General features: G+C 41.2%; 1 protein-coding gene across 1 annotated transcript in view; it reads left to right on the plus strand.

Annotated features, from left to right (window-relative positions):
* DCDC1 (doublecortin domain containing 1) overlaps positions 1-20,297 on the plus strand; it is a 469,848-nt gene that overhangs the window by 438,042 nt on the left and 11,509 nt on the right. The window contains exons 29-33 of the mRNA XM_075547690.1: positions 984-1,176; positions 3,591-3,743; positions 4,471-4,572; positions 11,621-11,757; positions 13,013-13,189. Coding sequence (XP_075403805.1) covers positions 984-1,176; positions 3,591-3,743; positions 4,471-4,572; positions 11,621-11,757; positions 13,013-13,189 — 762 coding nt within the window. The remainder of the gene's footprint in view (positions 1-983; positions 1,177-3,590; positions 3,744-4,470; positions 4,573-11,620; positions 11,758-13,012; positions 13,190-20,297) is intronic.

A 20,297-nucleotide genomic window follows, 5' to 3' on the forward strand; every position in this document is an offset into this window, starting at 1 on the left:
TGTTGTCAGCAGCCCAGTGCTCAACCTGTGCTATTGCCAGGGCCCCTTCCACAATGCTCAACCCGTCTACTCCCTCCCCAACCCCCAAACAAGCAAACAAAAAACCCCGATTCCAACTCATTAGTTTTCTAAGGCTGTCAATCTTCACAGGAGTAGAAAACCTCGTCTTTCTCCAGAGAAATGGCTCCTGGGTTTGACCCACTGACCTGATGATTAATAGTCCACTAGAGCTCCTTTCTACAGGCTTAATGATTAGGATTTAGAGCACACGTCTTTAAGGGATACAATGAAATCGGTAACACCCATTTACTTACCTTTGTTGTACAAATAAATATTTATTAAGACATTGTTGTTCAATAGACTAAATCGACCGATAGAGATTAGCCAATCCGAGATTCAGCCTCAACTCCACAGCTGGCTTTGGAAGCCTTGGGCATAAATATTAACCATCCAGCCTGTTTTTCAATCTGTGAAATGGAAGTAATAATAAGTGTCACTACTTGGCTTGAAATTTAGGTACTTATTCATTTTAAAACAGTTCATAAAGATGACGTACTATGGCAATTTTATACTGTATAATGTAACAAAATTGAAAGTAGATTTCTAAATTGAATATCTCTTAAAAAATACTCTGACATTAAAATATGTCAGCAGTTATGTTAAAATTCTGGAGTCGGGAATTCTCCCAGTTGGATTGGACTAATGTTTGCAGATTAGGTAAACCAATGTAATATCCAAAATTGTTTCTGATAAGAGATTAAGATTAGTAGCGATGGTATTGTTTGCATTTAACAGGCGGAAATAGCACACATGGGAAACTAAATGCGTACCTTATTTGCAAAAAATGCAGCGCCCACCCCATTCTTTACTTCTTATTTTCTCAAAGGATTTTTTCCCCACATTTATATAATGAGAAGCACTCTATACTTATTCCCAGTGCTGCCACGGTTTCCTCCCAGGTCCTTACGGTCTGCATTGTCTAGCTTCTTACAGAATGTACAGAACAACTTGGTCTTCCCAGAACAGCCTGCAAAATGTATACAAAAGATGGAACCCCAGTCCTTACTTTGCGAGACTTGGCTTTATGGGCTCTTAAGGAATACTTTTCCCAAAGAGATTCTAAGGATCAGCCGAACCATGAGGCTCCTGTTGGAACAGAAGAGTCAACTGTGAAAAGTATGGAAGCTTGGTAACATTCTATAGGAATGAGCTGGGTCTATTTCTATTTGATCATACCAAAGTTCACTGTAACTCCCTCCCCTGTTTCTTCTAGGATTTCCAAATCATGTGCAACTACTTCAGTACATAACCCCAAGGGTTTCAATGGGAGATTCTCATGTTATGCTCATCTTGCAAAGATAAGAAAAATGAAAAGTCAATGAACTTTTAATAAATATCATCTCTTGCCTAAGTCTTGTGTAAATTTTGGGTTTCAGCACTAAATTAAAGCAATAAATTATAGAGAATTAATAAAATAGTTGTAACACATTGGCTACCTAATGAAACATGAACAGCATTTTTTCTTAAACTCAAAACCAACTTAGGAAAGTGGGGCAGGATCCATTGTGATTTATTTTTCTATCCTTGGAATCAAAAGTATTCACTTCATACTTCTAACCCATCTTCACTGCTCCTAGGCTCTCCTAGAAATACCACTGCGTACCCTTCGGTGGGGGCATAGTGATATCAGGTGATCATGATCTCTTTCCATCTCTTTGTGCTTCCCTGGGCTGTATGCACTTGAGAACAGGGCACTTTGTGAAATGGAAGGTTGTCTCGGTCATAGTGATTTCGTAGCATTATGTCAGTGATGCAAGACTCCATTATAGTATGACGTAGAAGCTAAGAACGTGGCTTTTAGAGCAGAATAAAACTAATCACTGGAAAGCCAATTCCGACCCATATTAGAGGCAAACTGGGCTCACCCTGATTCAGACCCTAGGTCACCTTCCATGCGGGAGCCCATAGTTTAGTTCTTGACCAGGCACCTCATGTACAGCCACCTCCTCTCTGTCAATGGAGGCTTGCATGTTGTCTTAATGCCAAGCAACTTTCAGCAAAGTGTCCCAACTAACATGAACCAGGAAGAAAGGCCGAAGATCTGCTTCTGAAAATCAGCCTATATGAAAAGCTCTGGGATTACAACAATCTGATCCTCAACTGGAGACGAGGCAGCCACTTAGCCGACTGACTGTACATGGATGGAGTCGCCAACTCAGTGGCAGCTAACAACAACTTCATGATGAATACGATTTGCTTTGTGTGAGGTTTTAAAAAATACTCACGCAAACATTTAGTGACCAGCTGATCACTAAAGAATATAGTTGGCATCATAAAACATCTGATTTTTAGTTGCTGGGGGATTATAATCTCAAACCCTCTATTTTCAAATTCTGTTCCAAAATACTGTTATTCATACATGGTGGCTGACAGTGTCTAGCTGTCCCTTTACCTCTGCATCCTAAAGGTTATTCTTGAATCTAATGGAGACATGAGATGGTGGAGTTATGGCATCAGGGAATACTTAAAAATGTTAAGAAATTGTGATTTGAAGCACGGTATCATATTTATCATTGAGACAGTATGAAACGGTGGCCGTGCATGTGCACTGACTGTGAGCTACCTGTGCCACACCTCGTCTTAGCTTATCTGTAAGAGTCATGGTGGTCGAGCTGACCTGAGTGTTGGTTTGAGAGTGACATAACATGATGTATATAGCTGTCTTAGTAAAACGTCCAGCACAAAGTAAGTCCTCAATACATCTTAGTTTCAATGTATTTCAGGATGCTATTAATATTACAAATAACTCTTTTCTGAGGCATTTCTCTCAGGTCTCAAGACCAGGAAAAATGCATCTTCTGAGAAACTTGCCCTTGTATTTGGATATGTCAATCTTGACATTGTGCTTTCCTCTTTGCTTTGCCCACTAGAAAGCGCAGAACTCAAATAGTGCTTACGCATGTAACAACAATGTGTAGTACTACTTAGTAAGAGATTAATTAGATGTTTGTCCAATAAAATGGGCCAAGCATGATTTCCATGAAATACCATATGTACTCTAGTATAAGCCGAGTTTTTCAGCACATTTTTAATGCCGTTTTGGGGGTAAACTCGGTTGATATTTGAGTCGGCTTATACTCAGGTATACACGGTACTTCACTTTTATTTTCGTTCTGTTGAATCTTCTCAATAGCAGACTGGGATAACTACTGATGTCCAGTTAGAAGATGAGGACCTTGAGGCATTTGATCCACAGCTTTCATCTCTCCCTCTGTCTCTTCGCAATTTGACTTGATGTCATCCATCTCTTTATTTTACTCCCTTCTTATGGTAGATTTGTTTCTTTTTGGTAAGCTATCTCAAATTTCTTTCAGAATCAAACAAGGTGTAAGAAAGAAATTGGCAAGCAGGTTACTAAAAATCCTTTGGCTGCATAAGAATTTTCTGACTAACTGCGTGTATCAGCATCTGGTTTGGGTTTAAGTCGAGTTGTTAATGGAGAATAAAATATGTTGAGTACATAACCTAATTTGGTAAATAACTTTATTTCTCAGTCCTTGTGTGCTGCTAAGTGTGTCATTTGTTTTCAGAAAACCAGAGAACAAAAGTGAAAAACAAAGCCTTTCCCAGGTCTTTGACCCCGGACAGCTTAAAGGGCAGAGAGGAGCCTTTGTTCGCCCTCGCCCTCAGAACTCCTGTTGCCGTCTGGGTGTCTTGTGGTGAACCATTTATACCTCTGCATGGTAAGCCTGCTGCTGCTGCTGTTGTAGCTTTTACTTCTTTTAAGCAAGCAGATGAAGAGAGGAGAAAAAATTAAATTTGCTACTACAAAAAATGAATTTAATGTAGATATGTCAACATAATACCGCATTAATTCCTACAAGCGGAGGTTCATCAATTCACATATGCACGTGGATAGCAATATCTTCTATATTTGCACAATTGGCTGGGCTTTTTTTCCCTTACTGGAATGGAGTATTTTGCTTGGGAAAATGTCTAATTTGGTTGATGAAGAGAGCCTTGGTCTAGAAGATTGAGAATAATGGTATACATTAGAAAATAACAAATGAGTTTAATTCACACTGAGGACGACCTGTCTGCACATTTTCATTTTTAAGAATTGCACCCTTTAGGCAGTAGGTGGATTTTTAAAAAATGAATGATTCCAAGCAAGGCTTTCATCACTTCTAAATAGTTTATGGAAGTGGCACATGAAATATGAGTATTGCATATGGTAAATCTAGACAATAAAACAGCACTGTTCTCCCCCCCCCCACTTATAAAGCAATGCCTCCAGCCTTGTCATCTTTCAAGCAAGCTTGCTTTTAATGACCCTTACCTTTTAATTACTTGCTTCTAATTGAATCTATCTCGTGGAGCAGAAAGTTCTTTATAAATTATTAGCTTGCATGATAAATTACTGTTGATAAAAGATGGTAAGATAAATATCATGCATTTCTATTGTTCTAGCTTTGCAGAAAGCAGAAAAATCGGAGAAGCCAAACTGGATTAAAAAGGGCAACGTTTTGGCTGATCTACATGCTATGAAACACAAAATGAGGCAGTTAAAAGGTCAGTATGAACTAAATCAAGCATTATCAAGTTTAATTCTAACTGTAATCCCAATTTGCTGGTAGCTATTTTCTACTGTTAGATACCAGGTATTTAACTAATGAGTGCTAATATAAATATTGTGTTACAAAAGACACTTCAACAACTTTAAAGCCTAAGGTTATCTTTCTTGATATTTAACTTACATTTATACATTTCATTATCAAGTTAATATCACATGCCTTTTAGATATGTATTAAAATGCTTGCCTGCCCATATCTGGACCATCTCACCATTTGATTGACTTTGAGATAATCCCTGAACTGACGGTTTATGGTATCTGGGATTAATTTTTAAACATACCTACTATCATTTCTTTGATATTGCTGGGGAAGAATGTAAAGGAAGAAAGTAATATAATCCTGGAAATAATATAGTCTCCAAAGGGCAGTGTTACTTTCTCAAAAGGGCTTCGTTTTGTTATCCAGCTTAAAGTATGCTACTTGTAGTCCAAGCACTCACTTTGCAGTACACGTCTTATACTTTCATTCTGTCACATAATCTTAGGTTCCTGACGTCATACTTTCCCAATGGCAAAAGCTGCGTGTACAGGAGCCAGGTCTGACATCCTCTGGCTTCCCTGTTACTCACAGTACAGAAATCCAGCATGCCTCCACCCTCCACCCCACCCTTCTTTACACAGCCTGACACCAACCCTTCCTCCCTGGCCTCTCTACTTCTGTGCTGGATTCAGCAATTCCCTGGAATGGCTACACAGAGCTCACAAGCCATATTCACAAGTAAGGAGTGGTGGTGGTGTATTAGGGACATTGGGAGGTTTCCACAAGCCCGGGTCAGAAAGTAGTTTAAGGACGCTGCTACCCAAACCTAGAATCAGAAAACCGTTAGTCAGTGGTCCACATCAGTGCCTCTGCTCGGTCCATAGTCATGTCTCGCTCCAGTCCTGCGCCACTCAGCCTCCAAGAGCAAGGACGCCTGCTGCCGTTCTGCCTCACGATCTCCTAGTGTGGAGACGCTGCTCCTCTCTTCCAGCTCACGGTCTCCTTGCCGTGGCCTCTGTGCTTCCGGCCTCAGCCTTAGCCACATCACACAGTGATCTCCGACATGCTTTCTTTCAATGGTCCTTGTTGTTCTCTCTTTACCTGCTGAGACAGCCCATCCTTCTAGGCAGAGGAGTGGCAATTAACGCGGACCAGTCCCCTCTATTAGTGTTACACACGTCTGATTTGTATCGCCCACTTGGTCATTTGGTGGGAATTACAGAGGCGTGTGTGTTGTTGTTGCCAGGTTCCGTTGAGTCAGTTCCACCTCCTAGGGACGCTGTGTGCAACAGAGCAAACTAGTGCCCGGCCTCAGCCCTCCTCACGGCTGTTCTTATGCCTGACTCCATCGCCGCATCCGCAGGCCCGTCCAGCTCATCAGGGCTCTTTCATGAAATTTCCCTCCACCACACCAATAAAGTGATACCAAATGACTCTTTGGGCAGCAACAGTGCAATTAATGACAATTAATCCTGAATGCACTGTGCAAAACTCTAGTTTGAAATAGACATCGTGATCCAGTTCTGACCAAGAGCTTGGTTGCATCGAAGTGAAAAGTTGTATGTCACTTCTACTCACCTCCACTCCTCCGACTAGACCTTTTCACAGACATGTCCATGAGCATATGCCTCACAACATGACTATCTCATGCCCACAGTGATGCCTTCCCCCAGATATTTCCATTCAGCAACCTAGGAGACATCCTTTACATCCCCTGCCCCCTGCTCTTTCTCACCTTACTGTTTCAGATCTATTTATTTTAGTCTCAAATGAGTTTGGAACCTCTCAATCCTGTCATTAACCTAGTTCAAGCTACTCGACCTCCCCCTTGGATTGCAACACTCACTTCCAACTGGTCTCTCTCTCCTCTCTTGATGGTGGTCTCCATCCTTTGCCGAATGTTGGTATTTTTCAACAACTAGAATTATCCTGTAGACATTCCAATGATGCAAAAATCATGTATCATGTAGACAATTTTTCTACATTATAAATATCGTCCTGTAGAAATGCAAAAGCTGCTGATGGTACGCCGGGTCTAAAACCTTTCGATGGCCCCTGTTCTCTTTAGAACAAAGCGGTGACCTGACATCTGTAGCCTAGAGCAGCTTCTCTCTTGCCTCCCCTCCCCACCCCACTCCACACATCTGGACTTTCATTTTCGTCCTTGGGACATAACAAAAGCTTACCTCTGAACTCTTGTCTCCGCTTGCTTGTCTCTGCCTAGAACTTATTCAGCTACCCTCCTGGATTGCTTCTACTCACCACGTGCTTTTCCGTGTACTGGTTACACCTTTCCAGTTCACAATCCAACTCTGTGGTAGTGTGACTCTCAAACAGAACGCCAAAAACCAAACCCAAACAGACAAATAACCTTGAACTCACTGCCAGCAATTCTGTTCTGACTCAGAGACACCCTTTAAGACAGGGTAGAATCATCACTAGGGATTTCAGAAACTATAACTCTTTATAGGAGCAGAAAGCTTCAGATTTCCTGGTGGAGTAGTTGGTGAATTTGAACTACTGACCTGCGGTTCGCAGCCCAGCACATTTCCCGCTCTGCCTCCTGGCTCTGTCCCATCTTAAAGTTCCACTCTGGGTAGCACTCAGCCCCTTACTGTCGTCATCTAGTCATCTGGCTTTCCCTTGCGGCGTATGATACATTCTCCTCTTTGCTCTCTGAAAAGGTGTAGAATTTCTGGATTAAGGAATGAATAGATTTTCAACTACTTACTTCAATGAGCAGTCTAAACTCTATTCCTATATCACATGAAATTTCTAGAAAATAACATATTAGAAATAGTACCTGGCATAGCTGTATTTTATGAATTCTGATTTCATGTCATGTCTCAGCTTTGATTACCCCTAAGTCATAAACAGGTATAAAATCCATGTGGTATTATCTAAATCACTCTGAAAAGCAATGTTTGCGGGGTTATTCAGTGTCCATTAGAGGAAGATTCACTGAAGTCGTTTCTCTTAGAAGTTAGTGCTAGGATAAATCTTGTCTCCACTGACAAAGTGTATATTTTCTGGTATTAAATATAAATTGAACAGCTGCTGAGAAAGATCTTTTTTGAGCTGCTGGAGTGATGTGATCAGGTAACTGTGGTCCGTTACCTGATAGATAGCTCAGTTAACTGTTCTCTCTATTGGATCATGAACTCCTTGTGGGCTGAATGAAAGAGGAGGTATGGAAGGTAGGAGTAGTTGCTGAATCAATTCAAGTTATCATAGCCACTGACACATACAACAAATATTTATTAAGCATATACTATGTGAAAAACGCTGTGCTAAGTTCACCTTACCTTTCATTTGTAAGGGATGGCTACGACAGGGGAATAGAGCTATGTACATATATTTATTTATGAAATACTGCTGTAGCAGATGGGTATTAGGCCTCCACTCATGTACTCCCTCAAAGCAAGATCAATTTGTTCTACTAACATGGCACTTAGTGATGTCCACCTTCCCTGACATGTTTGGTGAAGACAAAGCAGGTGCATACGCAAATGTGGTGAAGAAAGCTGATGGTGCCCAGTTATCGATAAATTTAGCATCTGGGATCTTGAAGGCTTGAAGATAAACAAACAACCATCTAACTGAGAAGCAACAAAACCCACATGGAAGAAGCACACCAGCCTAGGTGATCATGAGATGTCTATGGGATCAGGTATCAGTCAACAAAGACCCAAAACAAAACAAAGCAAAACAAAAAGCTTATCAATGGGAATGGGGATGGGGGGGCAGAGTGGAGACCCAAAACCCATCTGTAGACAATTGGACATCCACTCACAGAAGGGGCACAGGGAAGGGACAAGCTAGCCACAGTGCAGTGTAGCACCAATGAAACACACAACCTTCCTCTAGCTCTTTAATGCTCCTCCCCCACTCCCGTGACCCCAAGTCTATCTTGCAGATAAGAGCTTGCAACACAGGGAATCCAGAGCAGATAAATCCCTCAGGACCAATAAGAGGAGCTGCAATACTAGGAGGGTAAAGTGGGGGGAGTAAAGGGGAACCAATCATAATGATCGATGTGGCTCCCATCCCAGGGGGATGGACAGCAGAAAAGTGGGTGAAATGAGACAGCAGTTGGTGAGAGACATGAAGAAAAAAATAAGAATAATTGATAAATTGTCAAGGGGGCATGGGGAAGGGAGGATGGAAGAGGGAGGGAGGAAAATGAAGAGCTGATGCCAGGGGCTCAAGTAGAAAGAAAATGTTTTGAAAAAGATCATGACAACATATCTACTGATGTGTTTGACAAAATGGACATGTGTGTGGATTGTGATAAGAGCTGTGAGAGCCCCCAATAAAATGAAATTAAAATAAAAATTTTTAATGTTTTTAATGAAATTAAAAGTTAAAACAAACAAACTAGTAATTACAGGGTTGTTTTGATTAAGTAATCAATTACAAATATCTACTGCATTGCCTGTCACCTAATAAATGCTCAGTAAACCTTGGTGTGAGAACCCTTGAAAAGGGAGCTCATCTCCCTAACTGGGGTTTTAACACTGAATAAATCCAACTCAGGAATAACAGACCAAGGGAAGACGCCGGCCTTTGCTACCTAGATGGCAACCCTGGTGTGTTTTGTTTCCTTTGCGAGCTAAAAGTGTCCTAAATGAATCCCCTCGCCTGAGGCAGATTTATCCTTTCACGCCCAGCGGCTGCTGCATCTTTGGGCCCTCCCATTAAGGCAGGGTGGGGAGGGCAGTTATTCAGGTGAGACGCCGAGAATGAAAGACAGCAGAGCAGTTGGGCTTTCTAGCTCATGGGTGAAAAAGGATAAAATTAGGCCAAGACTCCTCCCAGCTTCCAACCAGCGGAATCACTTCCAATACCAGTGGCACTCTACCCTCTTGAAAGGAAACAGTAGGAGCAGAGAAGAGACCGTCTCCAACAGAAAGGAATATGTGGGGAAATGTAATAAGAAAATAAATAATTTAGTGAATATATTTTAGTTGGTTTCAATTTCTGTTATCCTACCTCCATAAGTAATAATTTGCTATAAAAAATTCCCCCAAACTAAAAGCTTTTCTGATGACGCGTCTCTTTAAGTCAATTAGAGTGCAAATGTGTTCCTTTTCGTAAGCCCATTAGAAGCAAGTTGCCAAAGAGCACGTAATGCATGATGCTTTTCCTCCAACCTAAATTCAGTCCCTGGCTCTAAGCAGTATAAATCATAAATGCTTACCAAATTATCTTTGGTTAAACTAAAACATTCGTGTTCAAAATGCATTATAAGTAAACTAGTTAATGAAACTGGCTTAAGAACTTGTCTTCCATAAATTAATGCTATCTTACTTTATGAATAGAATTGGGAAAAACGATATTTAGTATAAATTTATGCTGCTTTTGAGAGCTGCTGTGTTTTCCTCCAAGGTTTGCTTTGAGTGATGTTGTCACTGCAACCTTCAGTTGATTGATTCAATTATACTTTCTCCTTCGCCATAAATTGCATCTGAATGCTAGTTGTTATTAACTCGAAGCAGCCTGATGTACAATAGAACAAAACACCGCCTGGTGCCGTCCCGTCCCCACAATTGTTGTCTCGGTTGAACCCTGTTGCTGTCACTGTATCCCTCTCTCTTTGAAGGTCAACCTCTTCTTCGCTGGCCCTCTGCTTGACCAAGACGGATGTCCTTTTCTAGGGACTGCCTTAGTAGACTTACAGAATACTGGGGTTCGGCCGGGGGTGGGGTGGGGGGAGTGATCAGTAATTTTCATGACTGTTATTTTTATTGCTGGTGTAGTTCCAAAATTTGAGCCATAAGCATTCAAGTGTATTATCCTCAGTAAGTACAGTACTATCTTTCGCAGAATTTTGTTCCTAGCTGTAGACTAAAAATCTGGACGGTAAGCGTGTCTCGACAAAAATGATTCAGAATCAGTTAGATGGGTTTTGTTTTTTTCTCTTTTGTTGACAACAAAATTGAGACGCGACTTCATTTTGGTATTCTGTTATTTCACCAACCTCGGTGTTATTTTCTCAAAGAAGGTTTCTTTGACCCATCACATTCGATGGGGTGCGATCTCTGTGGCATTCTCTCAGAGTCCCTGGTGCAACACAATGACAAGCAATGTTTCGTGTAATCATTTGGCTTATGCTTTGCCTTGGCCACCAAACTTCTTGAGGCAAGAACTTGATCTTGACCACGTGTTTGGCTTTGCATCATCCAGCACACTGCTGACAACATAGCTGTCGGTCACTCTAGTTTTCTGGAAGACATGCATAAGCTAAAGCATTATGTTTTTGCACAAGAAATCTAAAGGTCAACTCGAGGCTCAAAGCTGAGTAAACTCTTTAAGTCAGTTTCCAAGTGTAGCTTCTTGTAAAGCTGTTTTAAATGGTCTAGTTGAAAGAATGTGCACATTTAAATCATCAGGCTTATTAGTGTATGCGTGTGACTCGTGAAAATGCAGTATTCTAATAAATATGTTTTCTTACCACAGCTTCCCAACACCATAAAGGGCACAGCCATGGGGTCAGAAACTAATCGTGCTTGCGGGGTATTATTAGATAGAAAGAGAGAGAGAGAGAAAAAGGGCTCCTCTCTCTTGAGTTAATATTATTTTAGAAATACTTAATCCCCAGGCCACTAAGCTAATTGTGGGGAAAGGCTTATTATGAGCAAAGAGAACAAAACATATGTTCCAAGACGGAAGGAGATGATGGGGACTATATAGGTCATGAATTCTATTTGACTAAATTACTGCTGAACCTGGTCATGGATGAGAGACTGGGGCGAAAGGCAAGCCAGCCTGGTGTCTTTCTTTCCATCTGTAGAGCGTGTGTATCCTGACTGTTTAAAGCCTCAAGCTGCCCATGAAGGGGTATTGTGAAATATTATTGCCTTAGGTATCTTTGCTTTTACGACATGTTTAGTATTTTAGCCTGTGCTCCTGAGTGGGCTGATTTATGCATCAAGCACCAAACCAATTTATTTGAAATTCGAAAGCCCATCATCAGAAACAACATCTCTGGCGGCTTCTTTCCCCAGGCCGCCGCATAGCAGCATGCCAGCCAGCCATCATGGTTCCCACGCAAAGCCCCGTGCAGCCAGTGGTGGTAGCAGGAGGCTGGACTGAGCAGACTCAAGAGGAAATGAGACTGATGGAGCGTATCAGACATACGGAGGTACGTTTTCAGGCCTCCAGACATGAAGGCTCTGCCTCTCTTATAAGCCTTTTAAAGTGCAAAATGGAGTTTTACAATTATGCTATTAACATATTCTCAGCATCTGGTCAGTTATGACCACATAAGCATATGCCAACCATTGAGTTGGCATTTATCTAAAAGACAGCCAGCTCCTATGACCGTATGTTTTGTCTGAATGGAGACCAGGAATTATGACCCGAGCAGAGAAGAGAAAAAGGCCCAGTGGATCCGTCCTCAGGCGTTACAATGAGTGCGGTCCAGTTGAGCCTTATGGCTTCATTGCTCGTCTCTCCTAAGGGTGTTTCTCAGTACGGAAGGAGATCAAGCAGCAAATACTAATGGCAACGGAGACCTTCAGAAGTAGGGGATTCAAAGAGGGGCTTCAGCCCAATTGGTCATTCTGTCAGGACCTGCCAGATACAAATTAGTCACAGAAAGGTCGGCGGTGGGGGAGGATTGGGGACAAAGACCAGGGAGAACTTTTTTGCTTTGTGGAAGTTTTTCGTCAAAATGATATGTTCGTATTTCAGAGGGTTTCTCAAATTGGTGCAATGTGCTCCATCTGATTCGGAGTACGCCCAAGTCAAGGTTACTCGAGAGGGGGGAAATGACATCGCTAGAAATACGACTTCTTCCCAAGCAGAAAGGATAAATCACTGGCTAGGGAATGAATGCAAAGCATTGAACTCATACATGCTTGAAGTGGGATGAAAGGCTGCCTGGCAGGGATCCGGCAATGTTTAAGGGGTGCTACTGTACTAAAAAGACAGTGTGAGCAAGGACTCAAACACCAGGCATGCCCACTCCCTGAAGCACTTCCTAGTTAATGGAAATGATGTTGTGATTCTAATCAAGCACTCATCTGTTAGATGCAGAGACGACTCAGTAGGAGGAACACCATGTACACGTTCAGAACCATCTCTCCATTCATCTCTGCAAACGATGAGAGAAAGTTCAGCACTGTGCCAAAATAAGTGCTTCATTAACCTCCCTTTGATGTGTATTGCTGTTGCCTTTCATGAGTGCTCACATGGAAGCAAGGAGAATTTGCATAAGAGTTAGTGAAAGAGAGGCTGACGCCCTTCATGGTGGCTTGCTGAAATGTTTCGATATAATTTTCAATTGCAAGATTTTTCTCTCTTTCACTCCCCACCACCACACACACACACACACACACACACATACCAAAGAGACAGATCTTAAAATATGGAATTCTCTGCGTTTTCTTTAACAGGTACACCTTTCCAAAGTCCAAGAGCTACAATCCAGAAGAGAGCCTCTGATTCCCAGAAGACGTCCAACCAAGCCGAGCAGCCTGTACACGCAACCCGACGCCAAGCGCGTGTGGGTGTATCTAAACGGAGGCAGACCCCGAGACGGCAGTTATGCCAGGGGCAGAAATATTTCAGAGGTAAATCTGTTGCAGAAAGAGAGTGTTGAGCAGACCTCTGCCATTTCTAGAGTGTTGTTCGACACCATCAAATCAGCTTGCATCGTAGTAACCACATGTACAACGGAGCCCAACATGGCCTGATCCTCCCTGCGCTGCTTTCACAAATACTGTGCGGCCTGGGCCTGAGCACATTGTCATCGGCGCTGCCCGACCACCTGGTTGAGGCCTTTCTTTTTCGTTGACGCTCTACTTCATCACACATGATGTCCTTCTTCAGGGACTGGTCAATCCTGGTAACATACTCAAAGCATGGGAAGATCTAAGAAGCATGCTGGCTATACTTCTTCCTAGACAGAATTGTCTATTTTTCTGGCAGTTTATGGTACTTACAAGAGTCTTTGACAACACCAAAATTCAAAAGCATCAGTTTGGCAGTGGATCATTTTGATCCTCTTTGTTTCCAGCGTTTGCCCTTCAAACATCAGTGATTATCAATGCACCCTGATTGAATATTTGATTAATTTTGCATTGAATCAATTGGTAGAATTCTTCAATTTTTTTCATCATCATCTGTAGTGATTGGTATGTAAATTTGAAAAGTAGTTATATTAGTCGGTCTTTCTTGTAGGTCTATAGATACTATCGCAGACAGCATTTTACTTTAAGATAGATCTTGAAATATTCTTTTTGACAAAGAATGTGACACTAATCTTATTGAATTTGTCATTTCCACCATAGAACAGATTATGATGATCTCAATCAGAAGGGGCAATACAAATCCATTTCAGCTCACTAGTGCCTGGGATATCGATCTGCTTAAACATTCCATTTCATTTTTTACCACTTCCTCTTTTCCTAGATTCATACTTGATATATTCCACATTAGGGTTCTTAATGAATTAATTATCAGTGGATGCTTGCAGCTACTTCTTGAGTCATACCCTGTCATCCAATGAAGGTCCAAAAGCTGAGTTCCATCTATGTCATGAAGATCTACTCTACTTTGAGATGGAAGCACTTCCCTTGTCTTATTTTCAGTGCCTTCCAATTTGAAGGACTCGTCTTCTGACACTATCAGATAACATTCTATCATTAATCATGAGGTTTTCAATGATGCAATTTTTCATAAATAGCCCATCTCTTGCTTCCTCCTAGTCTGTTCTTAGTGTGGACGCTCCACTGAAGCCTGTTCTCCCTGGGCAATCCTAATTGAAATAATGGTGGTATCGCTTCCAACATCACAGTAAGCCCTAAGCCACCACAGTACCTCACGGGAGCAAAGTGGGCATTAGTGACTTTCAGTGTTGTTCCGTGCCTTCGAGTTAGTGCCCATTCATAGCAACCCCATGCACAACAAAACAAAGCACTTCCATGTCCTGTGCCATCCTCTCAATTGTCGTTACGTTTGAACCCATTGTCATAGACACTGTGTTGGCACGTCTTGTCAAGGGTCGCCCTCTTTTTCACTGCCCTTCTGCTTTACCAAGTGAGATGTTCTTGGATAGGGATGCTGATCATCTAACCACAGTACGTGAGATGAAGTCTCACCATCCTTTCTTCTAAGGAGCATTCTGGATGCGTTTCTTCAAAGACAGAGCTGCTTGTTCTTTTGGGAGTCATGGTACTTTCCATAGTTTTGCCAGCACCATAATTCAAATGCATGAATTCTTCTTTGGTTTTCCTTATTCAGGTCCAACTTTCTCATACAGAGGAGGCACTTGGAAATGTCATAATCTACCAAACACGACTAAAAAAACAAAACAAAGACAACCCCCGATTGCCATGGAGGGAAGCCATGGTTTTCTGACACTGTAACTCTTTACAGGAGTAGAAAGTCCCATCTTTCTCTCACAGAGCAGCTGGTGGTTTCGAACTGCTGGCCTTCTGGTTAATAGCCCAAAGTGTATCTACTATGCCACCAGGGCACTGTAGGTCAGGAAAATTACCTTACTTATATGAACATCATTTTCTCCTATGTACAATAGAAAATATAGTTTATTATGGGGTGGGCATGATGATTAAATAAGATAGTGTGTTGTCTGTATGAAAGTATAGAGTCAGATGCTTCCTGTAGCATGTACGTATGAATCCGAAAATGCCACTTAGCCAGCAGACAATAATGATAAGAGTACCTATCAACCAAATAGCAAGATCAAAATCTGTAATTTAAATACTTTTTCCGACTCATTTTCAACACAGTTTAGAAAAAAACTTCCCCCATCATGAATGATGTGCTATGAACCTTCAAGGTATGGAAAATAATGGTACTCATTATTACACCTGGAGTGCTAGAAATCTGGCCTAATTAGTAAAGTTAAAACATTGACTAAGAATGAACACAGTCAATTTATTTATTGTTTGAAATTCCAGCAGTAAATCCCCAGACATGAATATGTTGCCTTAATCTTTAAATAAAAACATTGACTGATTGCCATTGAGTCGATTCTGACTTAGCTGAGCCTGCGTGTATAGGAGTGAAACTTGCTCCATTGGATTTCCAATGGCTGGTTTACTAGATTTCCAGGTCTTTCTTTCGTGGGTCCTCTGGAAGAACTGGTTATACCAAGCTTTAGGTTAGCAGCCAAGCACCATCTAAGGGCCCAATTAAAATAACCAATTGATCATCTATTCTTTTAAAATTTTGGTTTTAGTGATATTTTTAATACTAGTTGAGCTTTTTCATTTCCTGGACTGTTTTCTGGGATGAGAAAAATCACATGAGGGGAAAGGGGAGGTAAGATGGTATCACAGACTCAATTAGAAAAGTCTACGGAAGGTAGAGAGTAACAAGAACACTATATTGTATTTTATTTAATGTTTTATTGTGATAGTTCACAGCAAGTGTCTATTGGTTTTCTACTCAATAATTCACACACATTTTGACCCCAAACCGCTGGCAATCCACAGTGTATCAGCCCTCTTCCCACGCCCTCCCAGTGTCTCCTGGCCCCTTAATCCTTCTTTCCCATCCTTTCCTGCCCTGCCTTCTGAGCTTTATCTCTGTATGTTGGACAGTGTTCTCTGGAGAAACAAAACCAGGACGTGTATAATTATATATAAATATATATCATAAGAAATAAATAGCTAATTAAAGAGCAGTACAAATGGCTCAGTATAACTCACTTCTGTGAGACAGCTAATACACTGGCAGTTCTTCAAGTCTTGAGGGCCACCAGGTGCAAGTCAAGGAAGCAGACAGCTGAGTCCTCTGTAGAACAATTCAGGCTACCTGGCTACAGGCAGCAACCAGCAGAGCAGGTCACTAACAGTCAGCCAGATGACAGGCTCCGACAGTCCCTAGCTGAAGTGAGGTATACTCTAGTAGCATGGCAAGGCAGGTCTTGAAGGAACCTGAAACTAAAGCAACACCATCCACGGGCTAGATGTCCCCCAGGTAGTGTCGCTTACAAATTGAGGCAGAGAACAAGCTAAGGCAGTCGCTCACTGGTCTGATCATCAAAGAGCAAGAGACAAGAAAGGTGAGGCTCGCTGATCCATTTATCTCTCTGCCCTTCAATTAATCCCAAATGTGTTTGTTGGCCAGGTTGGCACAATAAACCTACCTATCACACCCTGGGCCAATGCTGAGCTCCTATGGTGGGTTGTTCTAAGGCATATGTACCTTCCTGCTGTTGGATGGATTCTATGCTGGAGATTGGCTCAAGAGTACAAACAATGAGGGATACCCTCTTGAGAGAGTCTTTGAAGAACTGTGAAAGCAATCAATCATGTCTGAAACATTAACAGCCAATTTGCTATACTTGAGAAATAAGAGTGTGTGTTTGGGGGAGGGATGCAGAGAATATAGATTCAAATCTAGATATACAAGAAAAGAAACTATAAACACCTGGCGCAGCAGTGGGATGAGGGTTGAGCTGTGGTATTTCAAAAGAGAGAAGAATTTCCTTAGGGGGGAAAAAAGAATTTCCTAGAAAAGACAACCTTACAAAGCTGAAATGTTTCTTCCTTGTTGACTTCATTAGGAAATACAGAATTCATGTTGTAGAGACTAAGTCCTAAAATTCACTTAACCATTGTAATTAGAACTGATAAAATAGTGAAAGAATATGAAAGTGATTCATCTGCAGAAAAAGAGGAGAGTTGGGAAAATGAAGGAAAACGGGCCGTTGAACTTAGGATAGCAAACGCAATAATGCAGACAAATATTATATTTATTTGTTATGGGGGGAGTGAATCTTGATTTATGAGACTGTGTGTGGCATAAAAAATAATAAATATTATCCCATTTTTACAATAAACTTAGTTTCTGAAGGGCACTTGACTGGATTCTGTGGCACATCCTTACTTAAGTATACAAATGATTGTGTAAACATTATAGTGCTTTGTAAGCCACTGGTTACCATCAGTAATAAGTAATAGCAGGAGCAGTCAGAGGAATAAAGTATCACGTCGTCTCTGGTCTCCTTCAATTAATATTTTAAATTGGCAAAGCTTTATAAATAGTTCCACTATTTACTAGAGTTTGTAGAGAAATGAGCACTCTCGTGTTAAAATAAGTACAAATTTTGGAGGACAGTTTGCCTTTATATAGCATAAGTTAATGAGTTTATATAAAGGTTGAAAAGACTATTTTATCACGAAGCTGTTTATAACAGATAAATTAGAGTCAATTAATGGTCATCAAAGGGATTTGGTTAAAACAAAAAACCGCTTAACAGTTGGATGTGGTATTGTAACTCAAAATCAACTTTTAGGAAAAGGGACAATGAGGTTGCTCCAAGTACTGTAAGTGAAAGAAGCAGGATCTAAAACAGAGTTGGGTTTCAGAAAAACACAGGTCCACACACACGGAAAGCAAGATTGGGAAGGATTTCTTTTTGGATGAACGGATCATAGTGATTTTTATTTTTAGTTCTATCTTGTACATTTTCTATTGTTCCATTATTTTTACTGATGAACACAGTTCTCTTTTGTACGTAAAACGTACTTGATAAAGAAGAGGCTACTCATTTTAGGGAATTGCTAACAGCATGTGATAAAGGCCAGATTAGGAGTGTAGGCAGGAAGTTCAGTAGAAGTTCAGAGAAGTGAACCCTGGGGTGACAGCGAAAGGCTCCACAGAGAAGTCAATCAGGACCCCTGATGGAATGTAAAAAAATGGGTCAAGTTCAACATCTCAGGCAGAAAAATCATTAGCAAAGACGAGGGACACCACGCTCAGTGGGGCCAGAGTTGGAAGTCATAATGCAGATCTGACTGATGGTGGTTGGGCTGAGAAAAGGGGAGAAACGGTTGGGGAGACGTACTTGACCCACCGTCTGTCTCACAGGAGAAAGCAGTATTTTTAGTAAAGCAGCGTGGTTTGTAGAAAGATACTTAGGGAGTACCTAGGAGGCTCTATACATATTATTTCTTCCTTTGCTTTATTTGATTCCTTCACCCGCCCTTTCCTTATCTCTTCCCTTTTCTTGTCACACGGTCTATGTTGCCTTGAGGGACCTATATGGGATTCTTTGTGATCAGTTCGAAATGTCCCCACTCAGACAATCTGGCGGTAAAGCAAACCTCTGGAAGGGACTGTGTGGGGAAGAAACAGGCAGCAGGAAGAGGGTTCGCATTTCACTGGGGCAGTCTGGCTAAGGACCCAAACTCCAACCAAGAGCAGAGTTTCAATGAGTGGTCTTTAGCCAGAAGAATGAGAAACAGAGCGTGTTTCAGAGTGCTTTGAGCTTCTGTAATGAAACCCCCAGATGGTATTCGAGCCCCAGCCAGTGTTGACGTCCCTCAACTTCTATCTGTCATCAGCCCACTGAGGCAGTTCTCTCTCCAGCGTTAGCGGTTCATTCTTCAGGGCCAAAATTTTTGTTCTGGTTTACGGTTGCCTGGGCCCCTCCTTCACCGGGACTGAAGTGTTTGTCTTCTCCTACCCCGACAGCATCTCTGTGCTTCCACAGAAACTCAGAACCAATGGGCAACTTTTCCATTTGGGAACACTTCTGAATGTGTGCGTGGAAGCAGAAAGAGTGGGCAGTCCATGTGATTTGTAGGCAAGTCCATCCTGCACCTGCAGCACGTATGTCTGTGATGGCCAAGTGTCTGAGGAGGCATGGTCTCTGACAACTAAACTGTCCGTAGACAGACGGTCGGCCAAGAATTATTCACAGATTGTGTTCTTTCAACAGCAGCTTGGGGTCCTACAAGAATCACACATATTTAATGTCTGTTACCCTCGCTAAAGAAGATATTTGAGTATATTTACATATATTTGTGAAGCTGAGAATTAAGAATAGCTTTAAATATACAATGGTGTGGAGATCTTACAGAACAGAATTGTTCCAAATATGCTTCCTTTCAAATTTATTTATTTTATTACTTTTACAAACTCAATGGCTTCATCTCACATAAATGCATCTTCCAGTGGGAAAACAGGTAAATAAATATAGATTTAAGTCTCGCTTTGCATTTAGTGCATGTTTTAAATAATGTTCATTTTTTATTACAAGACAAGAATGTCATGCCTGTAGGGAAATAGGGAAACTATGTTAAGAATTGCATTTTTGTGGGACCCTTTCAAATTACACAAGATCCTACCAGAGGCTTCTATCCATCTTTCTAGGAGAGCTCAGAGAATAGCTACCCACTCAGGGTGCTTTGAAATAGACGATACAGGAGTTGTGGTGACATAGCCGTTACGCATTGGGTTGCTAACACCAAGGTCAGCAGTTCAAAACCGACAGCCACCCCACTGGGGAGACAGACTGGGGTTTCTACTACTCTGATAAAGAGTTACAGTTGCAGATGCTCACAAGGGCAGTTCTGCCAGGTCCTGTAGGATCCCTATGAATCAGCACTGACTCAATGATATGAGTGCTAAGTAAAATTTAGGAGGTGAAAATCACAAAAGAAAGTATTATGAATCTATTGCAATCTGTACTTTCTAAATGTCTTCTTTTTGGTGAGTATAACACTTGATTTTTCTATTATTTGTATAAAATGTGTTAATTTCTAACTATAAAATAACATATTTGTTGCATTAAAATTAGAAAAGATATAAAAGTATTAAGAAGGAAATGAAAGTTCTATCATTCACAAATAACTAGAGTTTATATCATTTTAGTATGTATATATACTTATATACATATGTATGTATTAGCATAATAATATT

This window comes from Tenrec ecaudatus, chromosome 4, assembly GCF_050624435.1.
Source record: "Tenrec ecaudatus isolate mTenEca1 chromosome 4, mTenEca1.hap1, whole genome shotgun sequence".
NCBI lineage: Eukaryota > Metazoa > Chordata > Mammalia > Afrosoricida > Tenrecidae > Tenrec > Tenrec ecaudatus.